Source organism: Dreissena polymorpha, chromosome 10 (assembly GCF_020536995.1).
Source record: "Dreissena polymorpha isolate Duluth1 chromosome 10, UMN_Dpol_1.0, whole genome shotgun sequence".
NCBI lineage: Eukaryota > Metazoa > Mollusca > Bivalvia > Myida > Dreissenidae > Dreissena > Dreissena polymorpha.
Window position 1 is genome coordinate 74,054,104 of NC_068364.1, and position 22,355 is coordinate 74,076,458.

At 37.8% G+C, this 22,355-nt stretch overlaps 2 protein-coding genes across 2 annotated transcripts in view; both read right to left on the minus strand.

The window, feature by feature from the left end:
• Nucleotides 1-18,618: 18,618 nt before the first annotated feature.
• LOC127847914 (uncharacterized) lies at nucleotides 18,619-20,005 on the minus strand. The gene is made up of 2 exons (XM_052380143.1): nucleotides 19,805-20,005; nucleotides 18,619-19,415 (listed from the first exon to the last, which is right to left on the minus strand). Exons 1-2 carry the CDS (start codon nucleotides 19,993-19,995, stop codon nucleotides 19,178-19,180), a joined length of 429 nt encoding a protein of 142 aa, XP_052236103.1. The 5' UTR covers nucleotides 19,996-20,005; the 3' UTR covers nucleotides 18,619-19,177.
• Nucleotides 20,006-20,494: 489 nt separating this feature from the next.
• Nucleotides 20,495-22,355, minus strand: part of LOC127849235 (chitin synthase chs-2-like) — a 78,420-nt gene continuing 76,559 nt past the window's right edge. Inside the window, exons 24-25 of the mRNA XM_052381955.1 lie at nucleotides 21,255-21,413; nucleotides 20,495-20,698 (exon numbers count right to left, since the gene is read on the minus strand). Coding sequence (XP_052237915.1) covers nucleotides 20,495-20,698; nucleotides 21,255-21,413 — 363 coding nt within the window. The remainder of the gene's footprint in view (nucleotides 20,699-21,254; nucleotides 21,414-22,355) is intronic.

Here is a 22,355-nt window from a genome sequence, read left to right on the forward strand (position 1 = left end):
GGTCATATTTAAATATTTAAATGAGAATTTTATACGACAACGTCATTAAATACCATCAAAGCGCATGCGTTATTGAAAGGTCGTGGGCGAAGTTAAAACAGAGGCGTATCCAGAAATGTTTGAGAGGGGGGGCTAAAGCGGGGAGGGTGCGGGAGGGGTGTCCCCTCTCGTCGTCGATTTTTTTTTTAAATCGCTTATTGAAATGATGCAATTTCCTGCTATCTAATCAGCATTTTGCATGATAAAAGTGCATGTAAAACAAAAAAGAACTTGAGTTCAGACATCAAGTGTGACAGACACACAGACAGACAGACACACAGGGTAATTCAAATGTTTCTCAAACCACTAAAGTGGTGGAAGACATAATCTTTATCTAGAAATTTTTAACAGTGTTAGATGGGTAGTATTTCAATGATTAAGTTTCACACAAGCAAAGTAATTCTTCATTTTTGAGTCCTTATCAATTTCAAAAACAATGGATGGACATCAAAGCAGTTAGCCCAAATTGTATAAAAAAAATCTATTGCCATTCATTAAGTCTGCTGTTGAATTTCACTGGCAATAACTTGTTACTCAAAAGGATTATCACTCTCAAGAGCTAATACAAATTCATCATATAAACTTACCGAAAATATAATGATGATTGTCCAATGCGTTCGTCTAAACTCTTTATTTACAAATTGAAATATTGTTTTTCATAAGTCCCATGCGGCAGCCATTTGTAAACATTTACCTATAGCTAAATGTATCGATGAATTTCATTAGTTGGCAATAACAACTATGTATGAGTATTGGTGTTTCTTCATTCTACAAATTCAATATCTTCTATACCGGTATATACTTGTATATTCATTCTACCGATCATACCCCCACTCTCACTGTATAACATGTGTTGTTGTTGTAAAAATTATAGGAAGTCTAAATATTGTATTTAATATTGTACTTTGTTATATTGCCAATATTGTATTTCTTATATACGTGGGTGAAAATAAAGTTCTGTTCTGTTCTGTTGAATGTATCTCCTTTAGCCTATCAAATAGCGCAGTTTTTCACTTACGGTCAATGAAGCGTGCAGTTTAGCTGGCGAACGTTAGATCGTCTGTACACATGCCTGGGTCCGGTTTAATGAGAGCGACCATGGTCGGGCGACTATGGTTGTACCAGCAAATAATCGTCGTGCGACGATAGCCGTGTTTAATGGAGAGCGACGGTCGTCAATCAACCGCGCGTTGTTCGACATATTGTCGAGCGACCGCAGTCTACTCCTCACACCACGACTGCTCGTCGCTTGACGCTTTGTCGGCATTCAAAACCCGTGCAAAATGAACGCGGATAGTTTCGAGTTTAATCATGGCGGCCTCCATGCGACTTGTTCATCGAATGCGAAGACATTTTCGAAGAGAGCGAGTTTTTAGAGATAGGTTGAATCCAATAGACATGTACAATGATGATGAACTTTTCCGTCGATTTCGCTTACCAAGGAGAGAGCTATTGGAGCTCATAGACACCTTTGCTGTAGATCTAGAATACGTTTCCGAAATGTATACAATATTGTATCATCAATATGCGTATTTCCCATCCAATACACGGATGTCACGAGCAAGGGAATGTAATACATATACAGTAGTTAAGAAGAAATGCACTTAATTGATTTACCTTAATAACAATTGTGATAAATATGTTTTATGATGCTAAACGTCGCGTCATTTATTTTTCTCCCGGCTTATAAAAAGTAGTAATAATACAAGAGACGAGCGCAAACTGTTCACTTAAAGTTAAAGGTTAGTCACACAGGAAGGCAATGCGCAAATAATCCCGGGTTTATGTGCACCAATATCATTCATTAAACCCCCTTTTTACAGAGCACATCTGTAAAAAGGGGGTTTAATCCATGTGCGTAAAGTAGCGTCCAATATTAGCCTGTGTAGTCCGCACAGGCTAATCAGGGTCGACACTGTGTGCCTAAAATAGACTTTTGTTAAGGAGGCACTAAACGAACAATATCATAAAATCGGAAACTATCGTCCCTAATAAGCCTGTGCGGACTGCTAATCTGGGACGACACTTTACGCACATGCATTTAACCCACTTTTGACAGAGTACTACTCATATATATGCTGAACTATATGGAATGACAACATACATGTATATTGATAGCATTATTTTAAAATTGTAAAAATACACCATGGTATAAAAAACGGCCATACTTATACCATACGCACAAATGATTTATACATGCAGTAAAGTGTAAAGTACTTCGATACTTATTTACATGTGCACAACTTTAATGTTACTCCACCAATAGCTTCATCACTTCGTGTTTATATATAAGAAACAGTACCAATTTAATTTTTTAATAACAATTTTGAATGATTCATATAACCTACATCAATATTAATAATGAATAATGGCTTTTAGAAGAAAGAATTTGTGGTTACAACGAAGGAAGGGAAAAACAGAAACAAATATCAACACATTAAGGATAAGTATTTTTCCTCATGAATCATTACGTCATTTTCGTAGGTTGAGAAATAAAATGATATATTGATAAAGACATCAATAATAAAATTAAATCACAAAAATAATGCTAAAAAACACTCGGATTACTAGATCAGTTTCGAGCCATCAATAACCAGACTAATATCTTAAATAAAGACAAGTGTAAGTAAACTTTTTTGTAATACTGACAGATGCTCTAAATATTCATTTGATTAATCTCCTATTACCGACAATACGAATTCATGAGGGATTTTTTCAGATCAGATGTGAAATATATCCTGTATAAAAATGCCGTTTACTTTAGACAAAACAGCATGGTATCAATAAAGCAAATCTCAGATATCTTGGCAGTATTATAAAATATGCAGGAACGAACTCCCCGAAATACAATTTTCTCGGCACCATGTACCTAGATTTATTTAGAAGAGTCCCATACATATTATTCGAGTATGTGTATCAAGTTGAAGTGAAATTTACAATGGAATATGAATAATTAACAAAACGATCATTGCCCATATAAAGTGTCATAAGATCAATCCTATAAAAGTGAAATATCAACCTTATTTAGATAGATTCTCATTAATATGTATTTTGCAGACGATAATGCAATGAATCAAACCTTTAAGTGCAATCATTATTGGGCAGATTTAGAAGCCATATATAAAAGAACATTTTAACAAAAATGTCTCAGCAGTATGTCCATAATCATTAGTGAATTCCAGAGCTGATTGCAAACCAGTTATTTGGTTTTAAAGACTTCCGTAGACATCCAGACTCCACAATGCAGTTTTTGCACGCGTTTTCCTCGATCTACGACCATTATTCATTCAATCCTTCCTTCCGTCCGATTTGTCGAGCGCACCAATTCATATTGGTATATGGTGAATATTCATATAAATGTACGGTCTTTAGTACCAACATCTTGAAACTGCGTTGGCAAGTATGTTTGAGGTTCTGCAATTTTGACACGCGAAAGGACATTGTCCAGAGACACGTGAACCATAGTAGTAGTTTTATTTAATTGCGTCAGATTTTGTATTTGAACTTTGAACACTTAATGAATATTATTACAAACACACCTTTGATGAAGAATCCGCAAGCGAATTCTGTTTAAACAAATAATATCATATTATTTTAACAAATTTAAGATTTACTTTTCGTGATATGAGTTTTCGCACAATAAATAAAAAAATCGACTGACCACACAGTCATGCGACCACAGTCGCGGCAAATTCCTCCGTGAACGCGACAATTTGTCAGTTGGCGGCCGACAGCAGTCGGTCGACCGCACAGTCGCGCGACTACAGTCGTGTTTTGTAGTTTTTTATTAAACCGGACCCTGGGGGCTAATCACACAAATCGACAGCTGTTTATGGCCTAATTAGGGGCAAATGACAGGAAATACACAAGTGGATTGAAACTGTAAGGGGCTTTAAGAGCGGAAACAATGTTAGGCCTTGTTTGTAGGAAATGACATTTTCCATTGAAGTGATCGATTTATACTATCATAACAAGCCAGAGACTGGAATCAATACCGTGTTGATAATCACAAAAAAGCAATTACGTTTTGATAATCGGCATCATTGTTATGGTTTACTAGAGAACATTTGTTTTGGGGAAAAAATGCATAGAAATAAAAATTATATCACGAGTATCACTTTTTATTGAAAAATTGACGAGTTAACATCATATTTGCTCTATCGCATTAAAAATATTATTTGTTTAAGGTATTTACGTCATTAACCGTTTGGGGAAAAGTTTATTATTTTAATAAAGAAAACGATTTATAAAACAAATATCATTGCAAAACAGCAATTGTTACGTTATTTAAATTAAGTATTTATTTTATCATCGTATAGTTGCGCATTGCGTTGTGTATAAAAACAAACGTATAGTTATGAGTATTTGAGATAGCAATACTTATTTACACAACTTTTAAAGCAAAATGATAATAATGTTTGATGTAAAAAGAGACATATTTCTAGGAATCGTCAAAATACGTGTTGTAAGTAGTTCAACAGACTAGCGTAGCATTTTTCAATTATAAGAGATAATATATATGTGGTTTGAGTCGTACAAAAATGAAATCAAGTGTAAAATATGGTGACGAATTTATTTTATGATTCAACATTATAAAAGCGTGACCTAAGTTGTATTTACCTGCTGGATGATACCAGCTACCAGTTGCATGTAGCCCTATACCGCTATCGGAGAGAGGTTACGTTTCACTCTTTCAGTGCTGGAACAGAATTTTGAAGGCCTAGGCAAACAGTTTGGATCCACATGAGACGCCACAGAACGTGGCGTCTAATCAGGATCCAAACAGTTTGCAATTTTGATAGTGTTCTTTGAAAAAAAATCGAAGAAAATGCTTATTTTAGGATTTCAGGAGACGACATTTTAGCAGAAGACAACTTTCCCAGCATGCAAAGGGTTCATTTAAATAAGTTTAAACAAATTTATGTGCAATCACATTAAATTAGGAAAATGTAGAATAGTTAATATAAGAAGCAGAACATATTTAGAATTCACAGCGTTAAAATTCGTATTAGTTTCCTCCCGACTGTATGTTGTAGTCTAGCTGGTGTAGTTAATACAACTCATGGCGTATGAAGCTACATGTTTATTCAGTAATGTGTTATCTGCAAGTGTTCAACAAACTGTATAGCATATTCATAAGACAACTCTTACGGATAATTGTTAAGTATAATATAGTGATGTCCCTTTAACTATGCATTTGATTACGGAACACTGTAGACTTACAGCTGTATTTAAGTAATCTTCAAAAAAGGAGTGCGTGTCTTTCCTCTTTTATATGTTCCCCACTATAGTAGTGGGGGACATATTGTTTTTGCCCTGTCTGTTGGTCTGTTTGTCTGTCTGTTTGCGCCAACTTTAACATCTTGCAATAACTTTTGCAATATTGAAGATAGCAACTTGATATTTGGCATGCATATGTATCTCATGGAGCTGCACATTTTTAGTGGTGAAAGGTCAAGGTCAAGGTCATCCTTCAAGGTCAAAGGTCAAATATATGGGTCAAAATCGCTAATTTAATGTACACTTTTGCAGTATTTCAATATTCAAGATAGCAACTTGATATTTGGCATGCATGTGTATCTCATGAAGCTGCACATTTTGAGTGGTGAAAGTTCAAGGTCATCCTTCAAGGTCAGAGGTCAAATATATGTGGCCAAAATCGCTTATTTTATGAATACTTTTGCAATATTGAAGATAGCAACTTGATATTTGGCACGCATGTGTATCTCATGGAGCTGCACATTTTGAGTGGTGAAAGGTCAAGATCATCCTTCAAGGTCAGAGGTCAAATATATGTGGCCCAAATCGCTTATTTTATGAATACTTTTGCAATATGGAAGATAGCAAATTGATATTTGGCATGCATGTGTATCTCATGGAGCTGCACATTTTGAGTGGTGAAAGGTCAAGGTCATCCTTCAAGGTCAAGTATATGGGTCAAAATTGCGCATGTAATGTCACTTCTGCAATATTGAAGCTAGCCATTTTATATTTAAAATGCATGTGTATCTCAAGGAGCTGCACATTTTGAGTGGTGAAGGGTCAAGGTCAAGGTCATCCTACGAGGTCAACATCATATACGGGGACATTGTGTTTCTCAAACACATCTTGTTTCTCTATGTAATGTGTATTCTTCAGACAAATTTTGTCAATTATTCATAAAAACGTATATTATAAGTCCATATTGTACTGCATTCAAGAAATTGCATCCAGGAAATCTTGATCCAAAGACGATTTGAACATTTTCAGTGATATGTTTGCCACTTATTATACACTACACATTACACTTTCACTGGTTTACTGTTGTTCTAACCAATAGTCTTTCTTTAAATGTAATGCTTATGTAACTATCAGTCGAACCCAATGCACATGTGAGTACAGCTTACATGAATTTAATCTAAACCCAATATTATTAACCCATTTGTGCCTAGCGTCTAGAAAAAATGCATTGGCAAACAGCGAAGACTCAGATGAGACGCTGCATGATGCGGCGTCTCATCAGGGTCTGCGCTGTTTGCTTAAAGGAATTTCTGTAAGAAATATTCTAAATATAGAAATAAATATACTCGACATCCCTAATTTTGGAAATAAATTCATCCAATTCAGAAGGATGGGAAAGTCCACTAGGCATAAAGTGGTTAAGGACATTGGCGCACAAAAAAACATGAACATAGGAATGACGAATTGAGTTAATGCGGGGCATGTTTCCACTCATGGTGTAATTTTATAAATGTCGATCTCAAGCATGGCTTTCCTCCAGTCTGTCTTCCAGTCGTCTGTGTACTAAACGTACATATACAAGATGCACATTTCACTTCAGAAAAACAAGGTTTGATAAATCATGTAATGGAATGAAGGGAATGAAGACGCCGAGATTAACAAAAGCATCATTATCATGATTATGTTTTATGCAGCATATTGGTTTCGAAAACAAGCACGTTTGAGTTCGGTTTTATACATCTATTTAAATGCACTTTGGATTTAATCATGAAACAGTAATAGAGTTGCTATTAAATTTGATTGAAGAGGTAGATTTTTTTTTTATTAAACTCGAATATATATTTAAATTAACGCAAATTATTTTTTATTCAGTATTTCGGAAAGACCGCTCAATAAAAAAATGAGTGAAAGTGCGCACGCATATTTCTATCTAATTGCAGCCGCAGACCATTTTTAGCAGTCTTGGACAAGTGTGAATTATTTTTACTGTAATGATGATTTTTGCCCGACCCAAAATATTGTCGCCACGGTTCCTGCGGGCCCTTCTGTCTTGCCAATAAACGCTTTGGGCCTATTTGTTATACATGTAAATTGTCTTGTGTGTAATACGTCTTTAATCCAGTGACTACTATTTGAGTAATTATAAAAAAAAATCATTACTCTTTTGAATAGTACACATTCAGCAGTTTTAAAATTAATGGCGCATAGACAAATTATTGCATCTAGTATGGCTTGCGAAGCACACATACGTGTCAACCTTCCAAGTTTACTGTACTCAAACCATTCACATTGGATGTGTATTTTATATCTGATGATATCTGATGACAATTACTCAATAGGAGCTAATTGAAGATATCGACCGAGTTTACTCTGTCAGTTAATACCAGGTCATAGTTCTCTAGTTACAAACTTTATTATATGACATCTTTAAAACAGGAAACCTTTAACTGACGTTATCATCTTTTAATAAAAATGCTAACCCAAAACGATGGTATTTGTGAATTACGTTAATTGGTGCCTTCTGAATGAGTCGACACAAACTGGGAGGTTGGACTTCCGAAAATATCCCGCTGAACGAACTTTTGCGAGCATCCTTTTTACATACTATACCAGTTCGCTGAAGATATATACATTTATAGAGTATATGATGTGAGTTTTGGATAAAGATCAAGTAAATCATGCGAGGCTTAGAACCGATGTAGCGCGAGGCTCGCCGAGCACTAAAATGGTTCGTGCCGAGCATGATAAACTTGATCTTTATCCAAAACTCACATAATATTCTATTTATCCTATTATTTCCTCCTATTTTCCGTGAAAAATTATCAAATATCGCATTTTTTTACAATTTTGTTTTTCCGTAGATGACAAAAATGTATTCTCCAATATTTGAAATCCGATTTAAAATCGCTTATTTTATGAATACTTTTGCAATATTGAAGATAGCAACTTGATATTTGGCACGCATGTGTATCTCATGGAGCTGCACATTTTGAGTGGTGAAAGGTCAAGATCATCCTTCAAGGTCAGAGGTCAAATATATGTGGCCCAAATCGCTTATTTTATGAATACTTTTGCAATATGGAAGATAGCAAATTGATATTTGGCATGCATGTGTATCTCATGGAGCTGCACATTTTGAGTGGTGAAAGGTCAAGGTCATCCTTCAAGGTCAAGTATATGGGTCAAAATTGCGCATGTAATGTCACTTCTGCAATATTGAAGCTAGCCATTTTATATTTAAAATGCATGTGTATCTCAAGGAGCTGCACATTTTGAGTGGTGAAGGGTCAAGGTCAAGGTCATCCTACGAGGTCAACATCATATACGGGGACATTGTGTTTCTCAAACACATCTTGTTTCTCTATGTAATGTGTATTCTTCAGACAAATTTTGTCAATTATTCATAAAAACGTATATTATAAGTCCATATTGTACTGCATTCAAGAAATTGCATCCAGGAAATCTTGATCCAAAGACGATTTGAACATTTTCAGTGATATGTTTGCCACTTATTATACACTACACATTACACTTTCACTGGTTTACTGTTGTTCTAACCAATAGTCTTTCTTTAAATGTAATGCTTATGTAACTATCAGTCGAACCCAATGCACATGTGAGTACAGCTTACATGAATTTAATCTAAACCCAATATTATTAACCCATTTGTGCCTAGCGTCTAGAAAAAATGCATTGGCAAACAGCGTGGACTCAGATGAGACGCTGCATGATGCGGCGTCTCATCAGGGTCTGCGCTGTTTGCTTAAAGGAATTTCTGTAAGAAATATTCTAAATATAGAAATAAATATACTCGACATCCCTAATTTTGGAAATAAATTCATCCAATTCAGAAGGATGGGAAAGTCCACTAGGCATAAAGTGGTTAAGGACATTGGCGCACAAAAAAACATGAACATAGGAATGACGAATTGAGTTAATGCGGGGCATGTTTCCACTCATGGTGTGATTTTATAAATGTCGATCTCAAGCATGGCTTTCCTCCAGTCTGTCTTCCAGTCGTCTGTGTACTAAACGTACATATACAAGATGCACATTTCACTTCAGAAAAACAAGGTTTGATAAATCATGTAATGGAATGAAGGGAATGAAGACGCCGAGATTAACAAAAGCATCATTATCATGATTATGTTTTATGCAGCATATTGGTTTCGAAAACAAGCACGTTTGAGTTCGGTTTTATACATCTATTTAAATGCACTTTGGGTTTAATCATGAAACAGTAATAGAGTTGCTATTCAATTTGATTGAAGAGGTAGATTTTTTTTATTAAACTCGATCATATATTTAAATTAACGCAAATTATTTTTTATTCAGTATTTCGGAAAGACCGCTCAATAAAAAAATGAGTGAAAGTGCGCACGCATATTTCTATCTAATTGCAGCCGCAGACCATTTTTAGCAGTCTGGACAAGTGTGAATTATTTTTACTGTAATGATGATTTTTGCCCGACCCAAAATATTGTCGCCACGGTTCCTGCGGGCCCTTCTGTCTTGCCAATAAACGCTTTGGGCCTATTTGTTATACATGTAAATTGTCTTGTGTGTAATACGTCTTTAATCCAGTAACTACTATTTGAGTAATTATAAAAACAAATCATTACTCTTTTCAATAGTACACATTCAGCAGTTTTAAAATTAATGGCGCATAGACAAATTATTGCATCTAGTATGGCTTGCGAAGCACACATACGTGTCAACCTTTCAAGTTTACTGTACTCAAACCATTCACATTGGATGTATATTTTATATCTGATGAAATCTGATAACAATTACTCACTAGGAGCTAATTGAAGATATCGACCGAGTTTACTCTGTCAGTTAATACCAGGTCATATTTCTCTAGTTAGAAACTTTATTATATGACATCTTTAAAACAGGAAACCTTTAACTGACGTTATCATCTTTCAATAAAAATGCGCGCAAAACGATGGTATTTGTGAATTACGTTAATTAGCGCGTTCTGAATGAGTCGACACAAACTGGGAGGATGGACTTCCGAAAATATCCAGCTGAACGAACTTTTGCGAGCATCCTTTTTACATACTATACCAGTTCGCAGAAGATATATACATTTATAGAGAATATGATTTGAGTTTTGGATAAAGATCAAGTTAATCATGCGAGGCTTAGAACCGAGGTAGCGCGAGGCTTGCCGAGCACTAAAATAATTCGAGCCGAGCATGATAAACTTGATCTTTATCCAAAACTCACATAATATTCTATTTATCCTATTATTTCCTCCTATTTTCCATTAAAAATGATCAAATATCGCATTTTTTTACAATTTTGTTTTTCCGTAGTTGACAAAATAGTATTCTCCAATTTTTGAAATCTGATTGAAAAATAGCGATAGTATAAAGCTCAAGTTTATACGATCGTTGTTATACTATCGATTTTCATCTGGTAATGGGATAAAACTCCTTATTGATAGTCTACCAGAATGGCGACTTATCTATGTTACGCCATAAATCATGTATTAAGACGTGAATGGAGCATTCCATGTATAGCAAGAAAAGCGGTATAAGTTTTAACATTTGGCAAGTTTTGCGAATCGCATAGTTAAGTGCATATAAATTCGTAGAATAATTCCGGACATTTTCAATAATCGGCATGCGATGTACACATAGGCCACCATTTCTAATTGATCACGTCAGGAGAGTTTTTTTCGATTGAAGGGCCATATACAGAATTAATTTGAGGCCAAGTTTGATTCGGGATCTCCTTGTTATAAGCCTTTTTCGCGAACCAAGGATCCTCCATTTACTACAAATTGCCGTACTCAATAAATACCAATAAGGAACAATTACACTTAGCCTTTGCACTGTCGTGGTAATGTTCCCGCGAGGGAAAGCAAATGCAATAGGAGACGCCTTTATAAAATGTTTAGCGACCGAAAGATTAAGACCCCTCAAGCAGATAACATCCAGTCTACTCGTTAAAATCAGGAAAGACGCACTTAACAAAGCCAGCAATTTCTCGTTCGGTACCGTCGATTTCAAACTAATTGTCCAATCTAAATTAACAATGGGTGTCATATACGTCACCCAATAAGCGGATATAGGCAAACTAAAAATAAGTTCTGAAATCCAATCAAACGTGGGAGCCGTCCATAGTTGTGCTAAAGAAACGTTCTAACTGAAACAGAAAACATTAAGACAGAAAACGTGCCAACAAAGGTACAAGACCAAACTATAAAACCCGCGCTTATGGCTAAGCACAAATGCTTCAAATGTCAGATGTTCGGCCATGCTACTTAAGTATGTAATAACAATGCGAAGTGCCCACACTGCGCGGCTAATCATACACACGCGACATGCATTGCCATGGTGTAAAGCGATGAGCGAACTGTGGCGGTGGGCACAGCGACGTACAGGGGTTACCCGGTATATTTAAATTACTCATCTACAATCATTAGAAAGGACTTGTTACAAACCAATGCATTAATAATGCGCAAACCATTTAAAGGGACCCGATATGACACTAATAGCAAAGTCGTGGATTGGGTAATCTGAATCATGAATCCTGTACACCCTCAGAAACTAATTCCTCGAAAACGAGGCAGAATATAATATCGGACACACTACCCCTACACCACCCAAACAACCGTCATCAGCATCAGCAAAAAACTACATCTAAAACACAACATGAAAGCCAGACTCTTTCACAACATCAACAGCAACAACAAAAACAACCGACCACCTCAAAAACACCAAATCCTCCAAAAAAGTTACGCACCACTCAACCATCCAAACAACAACAACACGAAAATAACGCCATCGATAGCTTCAGCATAGGGAACGCGAAACATATTAAATTTCACCAATGTTTATCCATATGAACCGGCTTCGCATGGCTAGTAACAGCTCAACCATACACATTCGCCCTAGCCTCCAAAGGAAGAACTCGCTTGCACCACCCTTTTCGGCCTTCTTCCGTCACGCGCACGGTCCATACTTAGTAAAAATAGCAGCATTAAGCCCGCATGATAGGACCATATAACACTACACAACCCCTCACTGTCTGCGTCACTACCAATTACTTATATAAACGACCTAAGCGTCATGCCGTGGAACAACCGAAGGGTTGGCAATTATAACTCTATTGACAAAATGTATGATCTTCAGAATTTTAATAACAATAATAAAGTGCATGTGGTATGTTTACAGGATAGGAATTTTAAAAGCAATCGCCGGCAGGTTCACCTGAAAAGGCTACCGACAACTTTTACGATCTAAACATAAAAAATCTGGGCTCTGGGGGAGCAATATATGAAAACAATCGGGTATTCTATTTGCTGAATAGGACATCAATCAGGGATGGTCCATTGAATTGTGTGCCATCACACTTTACTTGACTAATCATTATACCGTATTCAATGCGTGTATGCACAAACTAAAAATAATACAATTAACAGCAATTCTAAAATACAATAAATGAAAATGTAAAAATATTAGTGTTGAAGATTTCAACTAAAATAACCCCGAGGGTGTTATTACACTGAAATAGGCGGCGCCCCGGCCTCCCGATTACGTCGTTTCTGTTTTAAGTGGCGCCGTAGGTTCTTGGTTCTGTCGTAAGCGGCGCGGCCAAACGACGTCACTTAGCGATGAAACTTGGCAAACCTGTTGGACCTAGTGTGCAAAGCAGGCTCCAGGTGTCGCCATCCCTCCCGGCGACTACCTTTCCGATATTAGTGGCGCCATACTAGCTACTCTTTTATGGCTCCATTCGACGGGTTTCGGTGAGCCCTACACACTTGCCAAATTTCGTGACCAAATTCCAAAGCGTTTGCGCTCGTCGCGGATTTAACGCTTACGTCTAAACGCCCATAGTGACCTCGTCGCTCTGTTACCCTTTAAAGGGAGCATATATCTCGATGCTGGGGGCAAAGTGTTTGTCCGAATGCGATGACACTTGGCACACTTGTTTGGCTCAGTAAGCCGAGAAACACTCAAGTGTCGCCTTCCCTTCCGATGACGTCTTTTCTGGTATAAGTGGCTCCGTAGGTTCTCGGTTCTGACGTAAGCAGCGAGAATATATTACGTCACTTTGCGATGAAACTTGACAAACTTGTTTGGCCCAGTGTGTCAATCAGGCTACAGGTGTCGCCGTCCCTCCCCGTGACGTCGTTCCCGTTATAAGTGGCGCCATAGATTATCGATTCGGACGTAAGTGGCGCGGCCATCTGAAATTTCTTAACGACCGGACTGACGCCGTTCGACGGGTCACGTATAACCATACGCGCGTGCAATATTTCGCGCCTCTATTCCAATGCGTTTGCGAGCGGCGCCGGTTTTACGCTTACGTGTAAACGCCCATAGTGACGCCATCGCTACGTTACCGTATGATGGATGCCTATATCTTAATGCTGGAGGCTGCGTGTCTTTCCGAGAACGATGAAACATGCCTCACGTGTCCCTCCCGTTAACGCCACTGCCTTTATAACTGACGTCATAGGTGCTCTGTTCTGACGTTATCGGCGGCGTAGATATTTGACGTAACTTTACAATGAAACTTGGCAAATTTGTTCGGTTAAGTGTGCCAAGCACGTTCCAGGTGTTGCCGACCATCCTGATGACGCCATTGACGTTATAACTGACGGCATAGGTGTGCGGTTCTAACGTTAGCGGCGCGGCCATATTGTTTTTCTTAACGACCGGACTGTCCCCAAACGACGTGACGCGAAGATGTCTAAATGCGTACCCAACTTCATGACTTAATTCCGAGGCGTTTGCTAGCGGCTCCGGTTTAACGTTAACGTGTAAACGACCATAGTGACTCCATCGGCTGCCTTTCCTTATAATGATGGCTGTTCTCGCGTTGCTGGAGACAAATTATTTGTCCGAGAACAATGAAATATGGCACACTTGTAAAGCTCAGTGAGTCGAGCATGTCGCAAGTTTCGCCGTCCCTCCCGATGATAACTGACGGCATAGGTACTCGATTCTGACCTAAGCGGCGCGGCTATTTGACGTAACTAAACAGCGAAGCTTGGCGCACTTACTCGGCTCAGTGTGCCAAACAGGTTTCATGTGTCGCCGATCCTCCTGGTGACGCCAATGACGCTATAACTGATGCCATAGGTTCTCTGTTCTGACGAAAGCGGCGCGGCTATATGACGTTTCTAACCAACTGGACTGACCCATTCGACGGGTCTCGGTTAGCGCTTCTCAAGTGAACACACCTGGTTTGTGAACACTTTCTGGAAGGTTGTGAACCCTGTCTGGGGGTCATGAATACTGTCTAGAGGGTCATAAACCCTTTCATCGGGTCAAGAATACTGTCTGGAGGGTTGTTTACACTGTCTGGAGGGTTGTGAACACTTTCTGGAGGGTTGTGAACACTGTCTGAAGGATTGTGAAAACTGTGAGGCAAAGGGTTTTGAGGCTTGTGATCACTGTCTGGTGGTCTTAAACCCTCTCTGGGGTTATAACCACAGTCTGGAAGGTTGTGAACCCTGACTGGGCTTATGAACACCGACAGAAAGATTGTGAACACTGTCTAGAGGGTTGTGAACACTGTCTTGAGGGCTGTGAACACTTTCTGGAGAGTTGTGAATACTGTCTGGATGTTTGCGAACACTGGCTGGAGGTTGTGAACACTGTCTTGAGGTTTGCGAACACTGGCTGGAGGGTTGTGAACACTGTCTGGAGGGTTTGGAACACTGGCTGGAGGGTTGTGAATACTGTCTGGATGTTTGCGAACACTGGCTGGAAGGTTGTGAACACTGTCTGGAGTGTTGTAAACACTGTCTGGAGGGTGGTGAACACTGTCTAGAGGGTGGTGAACACTGTCTGGGGGTTTGCGAACACTGGCTGGAAGGTTGTGAATACTGGCTGGAAGGTTGTGAACACTGTCTGGAGGGTGGTGAACGCTGTCTGGAGGGTGGTAAACACTGTCTGGAGGGTGGTGAACACTGTCATGAGGGTGGTGAACACTCTCTGGAGGGTGGTGAACACTGTCTGGAGGGTGGTGAACACTGTCTGGAGTATGGTGAACACTGTCTGGAGGGTTGTGAACACTGTCTAGAGGGTTGTGAACACTGTCTGGAGGGTGGTGAACACTGTGTGGGGGGTGGTAAACAATGTCTGGAAGGTGGTGAACCCTGACTGGGGTTATAAACACCGACAAAAAGATTGTGAACACTGTCTAGAAGGTTGTAAAAACTGTCTGGTGGGCTGTGAACACTTTCTGGAGGGTTGTGAACACTGTCTGGAGGGTTGTGAAAACTGTGAGGCAAAGTATTTGACCGAGTATTAAAACTTGGCACACTTGTATTATCTCAATGTGCACAGCGTGACTGAAGTGTCGCCAATCCTTTGGTTACGTAATTGACGTTACAAATGACGTCACATAGCGATCGGGCTGACGTCAATCGACGGGTGCCCTGCTCTACAACGGGCCAACATTCGCGACTCTATTCAAAGGCGTTTGTGAGCTTCGCCTGTTTAACGCCTACTTGTAAACGTTTAAAGTGGCGTCATCGTCATTCCTTATAATTCTAGTATAGAATTTGACCGACAGTTATGAACTTTGGAAAACTTGTTTGTCTCAATCTGCCCAATATGTCTGAAATGTCGCCGACCCTCCCGGTGACGTCATTTGCTTTAAAAATTACGTCAACGTTGAAACTTACGACGCCATCGGTACGGCCATATGACGTTATATAACGGTCGGGGTGACGTTATTTGACGGATCTCCGCGAGCTCTACAAATGTGTCATGCCGCTGTTTTTTTAAGTGACGTTACAATCGACGTCAAAGTTATGAATGACAAGGTCATTTTACGTCACATTACGGCCGGAATGACGTCATTTGACAGGTCTCGGTGAACCCTACAGAAGTGCCAACTTTCGCGACTAAATTCAAAGTTGACACCATCGACTGCCATTCTTATAATGCTTCTCTCTCGTTGATGGAGGCAAAGTATTTGACCGGCAGTCTTGAAACTTGGCATTCTTGTTTGGCTAAATGTGCTCGGAATGTCTAAAGTTTCGCCGACTCGTCTATTTAACGTTATATAACGGCTTGAGGTATGTCAGTCGACGGGTCTCGGTTAGCTCTACAAACCTGCCACGTCGCCGAACCTCGCAGTGACGACATTGACACTTAAGTTGAGCGAATACCATACATAATACACCAAGCTGGAACATATCATACATAATACACCAAGCTGGAACATATCATACAATGAATACCATACATAATACACCAAGCTGGAACATATCATACAATGAATTGTTCAATGTTTTTTACAAATCTTTTTCAAATGTGTTTATCTCCTTTGATCACGCTTACATACATGTTTTTTTCGCCTAAAACAATCCAATTACGGATAGCTCAGACCCTTGAGTGCGGTTTGGATTTGACCGTCGACTAGAAAAAAATAATTATTAGTTCAGTTTGTGGCATTGAACATATGTCTTGATTAAAATGCATACATTCACACGAAAAATGTATGTTATGTTTATCATTTTTTAAACGTCATAGTAGTTTAATTGTTCCAGATTGTACAATATAGTAAGGGACGCGGTATGCTTGTTGTCCTCTACCGGTGAAACCGGAGGGACTTATGTTTTGCGCTCTGTCTGTCTGTCTGTCAGTCTTTCCGTCACACTTTTTTGGATCCTGCGATAACTGGTTGCTATGGCAACACATATTTATAAAAAAAAATCTGACAATGGTGGAGTTTCACCGGTAGGGGACCATATTGCTTGGCAATCTCTAGTTTACTCTGTAATTGTAAGCTCATGGGTGATATAATGTACAATTTATTGTCGCTAAATATAAATGTTTGTATGCATATTTAAATGAACATAAATGATGTAAAAACATTACTAACAAGACTATTGCCAAGCAACATGTCCCCGACCGGTAAAACTCTTCCATTTTCAGATTTTTTAATATTTATTGCCGTAGCAACCAGAATTCTTGACATACGAACAAAATAAAATGACATGCATAATCTCCATATTGCCATCTATTCATGTTTCAAGTTTCATGAAAAAATATGAGGAACTTTTAAAGTTATCGCAGGATTCAGAAAAATGTGACGGACAGACTGACAGACAGACTGACTCCGGTTTCACCGGTAGGGGACAATAAATGTTTCGCGAACAACGTTCATTTGCAAATTATTGTATTTAATTTATTTTAATAACTATCAATTTGTAATGAACAAATATTTTCTTCTTGCTGGGGATAACATAATATTACAGCTTCATTTACATAAAAAACATTTAAACGTTTGTTTTAAGTGTGCATCCCATATTTAAATGTTCACCTATGTTAAAATTCATCCCAGCAACTATTTTTCTGAACAATCTTAGAATATTACTCACAATTATAAAACCTTTACACTTTCTTCGTTTTTAATTTTTTTCTTTCGAAGTTTCACAAAAGATGTAGAATAAAGCAAAGATATTAAAAGATACAAAGGTATGATTTCTGCAAAAAATATATGTAAATATTATAAAAATAAGCACATAAATATATTTATAGTACACTATAGGTTGGTATAAAATATGATTTCGAGCAATAAGCAAATATGTATTTAAATAGTATAATATACCGCAATAGTATACATGTTTGATAAAAATATATATGTATATTTTTTACTTCATGTACAAGTATCTACAAACACATCACAGTCAAAAGCACATAAATATAAGTGTATTTATAGATGTAAGCTTATGCGTGGACAAAACCTAAATGTTCCATTGTGAAGCAAATTGTTAAAATAAAAACAAAACATTTTGCTATTTTCTATGGCAGCAATAATATTATTTTTATGAGTGCAGCACAATCATACCAATTATATAGGATCTGGCACGAGTTGTCATATCATACCATATTTTATTAAACGAGTCTTTCACAACCTTTGCCTTTGGCGAGCTTACTAACGAATTTCCTGAACGAATTCAATACAAAATGGTATGATATGACAACGAGTGTCATATCTTTTTTATCACATGCGTTTAAATGAGCAAATTAAATAAATATTTACGCAATCATAATGATTAATCCCGAATGTTGTTTACATTTCGTGACGTCATTTTACGTTGAAACGTCATTTCAGCAAAATAAGAAAATGCGATTGGTCAATAAACGAAAACTAAGCCAATGAGAAAGCTTAAAAATGTTGTATTACACACGTGTAATATAAAAAAAATGTAATGGTTGTATTACATGGGAGACAGGGTATAGAATGTGATAAAATATTGTATTAGTCACTCATGTTAAATTTAACACCGTATAACTATATTTAAATAATTAAAAAAAATGTCATTGCCGAGTATACTGATATATAAGATTGTCAAAAATAATACGGAATATAAATGCAGTATTTTTAACATATATAAGCATAGATAACAGTAAAACAACTTTTTAAAGAAGATTACAACGTCAGTCGTCTTTGAAAAGGATACATAAGAAAATCTGGTAAAAGCATGCATCAGAAGAGTACACTCCAAAAAAAATAAATGTTAAAGAAGGTTTTAAATACATAAAATTGGGAATCTTAATTATGTGTCCACGTACGGTCTGGATAATGATTACGACTATAATAGTATTGGCCTAACGTCTGCATATGTTTTATGTACACACGTCAAGAGCTGTTATTAACAAACTTGTAATAACTGATCCTTAATTTTATATATGTCCGGTATCTTTCATTTTTTCTTAGGATTTTTGTAACCGACATGCTTAAAGAATTCCAAACCTGATTGCGATCATAAAGGGTTTTGCTTTAAAGTTTGTGTAAACTTTTCATTTATCTGCTCAAAAATGCTTTAATCTCTGTGCGCATTTATTAATGTAAGCTTAAAGCTAACTGCACGCACTAAGCAATGGCGTCTTTGCGTGAATATCGTCGTAATTGCCGTCTGGTCTAAAACAGTCTAAAACGCAAATTTCTCCACAGGAACATCGTTGTCGGACTCAGTATCTGACGGAATATTACTGTCCCTCTCGGCGACTGCAAGGCGCGCGATGTCATTGACCGTGACCTTGCTCTTTGGTCTGTCTTGTGCGGATCCGGATGAGGGTACAGTGGAACTTTGAATTTTGGCGCGTAGGGCCGCTTTACGCCATCTATTGGCGACAACTTCGCCCCGTTGTACTATAGCACTTTTGATTCTGGAGATAAAGAATTAAAATTCAAACGTGTAGAAAAAAATAGAATGATGTTTTGCGTATTGCAACACAACATTGATTCGTATGGTACAGCTTTATGAAAGAGTGGACAGGCTGAAATCGGGCAAGATAATCTTAAACCGACTTTCCTGTTAAACAGCATGATATTGCACACCGTTTTCAATTTGTATAGATGTAAACGTTTAACTCTTGTAGTATCTTAAATCCTTGTGCATATAAATAATGATGAATTCGATGTGTTAAGCTTTTAAAGCTTAATCTGTTATGAACAATTAGTGCGTATACCTCAATGCATTGATTAAAAAGATAAACTGGTAAATTGGTATTGCACCTGTGGTAATGTAGATAGCGTATGACAAATGTGTTGATACCTGGGATCCTTCGACATCTGTACGATTGTGAAGATACTCTTGCGGTCCATTCGTCTGAACACCATCCGGGCGGATTTCAGCTCCCGGCTCTGGACGGTTCCATCTTCTGGTGACGTCACGGTGATTCCCGGAGTCACGGCGGAGTTTCCGGCATCGAGGTTCGCGGAAGAGCTCATGTCCGAATCCTCCATGTGTCGTTGTAGTTTCCTGCATAACGATCAAACTTATTGCTTTCAAACTCCATAAAAACCAGTTTTGATTTGCAATTTTATGTTGGTTCACTAAGCAATATATTTCTAAAACCGAATCATTAAAATTGGCATAGATGCGTCCTTTTAATTAGCTTATGATTAAAATTTATAATGAAGGTAGCACACGGAACGCCGAATACTGTGCTGAGATGTTGCTGCAAGTAACAAACATTTTCAGTTATCAGCAAATTGGTCTTACCAAGAGATGTTATGCGGCAAATTACCAAACAATCAGTTTTTCACGTTAAAAAAATGCTAATGCTTAAAATGCTTGTCAGATGAACAATACAATACTGTTAATTTATTGAGATTCTACGCATATAAAAAAGACAATCTTAGTTATCACTACTTGAAATTTTTCAAGAATGTTTTGCTCGGAGAAACAATAAAAGAATGTAAATTGCTTGAGATTATAAAAATGAAAAACACAAACTCATTATTACTTGAAGTTGTTCATGAATGTGTTGCTCAGCGTGCTGTACTGTTGTTCCCGACGCCGACGGGCAAGTTTAGACCACAGCTCCTTTCGGCGAACGCCATTCTGCGCCCCGCCGGCTTCGTCGGTGTCGGCGGTGTCAGCTGTTGATTCGGCGACACTTCCAGCCGATGAAACCACTGATTTGGTGTCGTCGTCTTTTACCGCCTTAAATACGTCAAATTAGTACTGTGCATTTGTATATTAAACCTGGTCGCCAGGAGATATAATCATTATTTTGCGTATGCCGGGGTATGCTAGCAACGCGTTAATAAAGATAATGTGATACAACACATATTCAAATGACAAGTAGTTTGCCAGGTTAAGACTTTGGCCTAAGTCTGGACAACGATTATGATATTCTTTAAAAAACGGACATAAGAGTGTCCCAAGTTATATAAACACAAATCTTCATGGTATAAAAAAGGGGGTGCGAGCATATCTATGATGTTTCCTGTATTTTCATTGATGGTGTAAAATTTATGTTCACGGTTAGAAAATTGAATTTTCGCCATGATTTACCTCACTTGCTATTTCAACACTTCTTTTACAGGAGACATACGGATAGTTTTTTAATACGAAAGATAATCTCAAAAGAATTATGGGACCAGACGATTGGCTTGAGGAAAAACATCTGTAAACAGCATGCTTAACGAACTTGTAAGCCTAATTCGTTTAGTAAAAAGGTAAGCCAATAGTAAATCTGCAGCAAAGAGTAACCAACCTGCATGCTTTTTACTAACTCCAGACCCTTCTCGACCGTGATAGCGGAGTCTTCGGATGTCTTCGCGCGTTTCGGTGTGCATAGTCCAATTTCCGTTATGGAGAGTATTTGGAGGAAGGTTGACATCCGGTGAATACACATACATAGAAACTGTATCGCCTGCAAGGAAAAATAAATATTGTTGTTTAAACGAGAACATATAAATGCAGTTTATATTCAAGGTGAGTGTTTCCACCTTGTATTTTAAAATTGTATATTCAAGGCAATTTTGTCAATATTGTATTGCAACATCGTATGGTCAATGCGTCTTTGAAGATGTGGAATATAGATGCTTCTTAATAAAAATTACATCGCAACATTGAACACTGAAGCACACATTGCGATGTTTATTCAATGCGTCTTTGTTCATACTGCTATGCATGATTAAATATCAAATGCGCCTTTGTTCGTACTGCTATCGAGCATTGTGTATTTAATGCGTCTTTATTCATAGTGCTTAGTTGCAATAATTCAACTCCCAGCTTTATAACCCAAAGGGTTGCTGAGAGCCGCCATACGAAAATCATGGAAGGCTCTGGGAGAACGTTTATATGGACTATCATATTGCTAAGCAAGAGTGTATATTTAATGCGTCTTTGTTCATACTGCTATGCAAGATTGAATACCCAATGCGAATTTGTTCGTATTGCTATGGAGCATTGTATATTTAATGCGTCTTTATTCATCGTGCTATACAAGAGTGTACTAGTATATTAAATGCATCCTTGTTAAAACTGCTAAGCAAGAGTGTATATTCAATGCGTCTTTGTTCATACTGCTATTCAATAGTGTATATCCCCTTGTTCATACTGCTATGCAGGAGTGTATATCCAATGCGTCTTTGTTCACACTGCTATGCAAGAGTGTATATTTAATGCGTCTTTGTTCATACTGCTATGCAAGAGTATATACCCAATGCGTCTTTGTTCATACTGCTATGCAGGAGTGTATATCCAATGCGTCTTTGTTCACACTGCTATGCAAGAGTGTATATTTAATGCGTCTTTGTTCATACTGCTATGCAAGAGTATATACCCAATGCGTCTTTGTTCATACTGCTAT

Coding starts and splice junctions, on each gene's coding strand:
- LOC127847914 (XM_052380143.1), bottom strand. CDS start 19,995: ATGGAGGATTCGGACATGAGCTCTTCCGCGAACCTCGATGCCGGAAAC. Junction 19,416..19,804: donor CAGATGTCGAAGGATCCCAG/GTATCAACACAT, acceptor CTTTATCTCCAG/AATCAAAAGTGCTATAGTAC.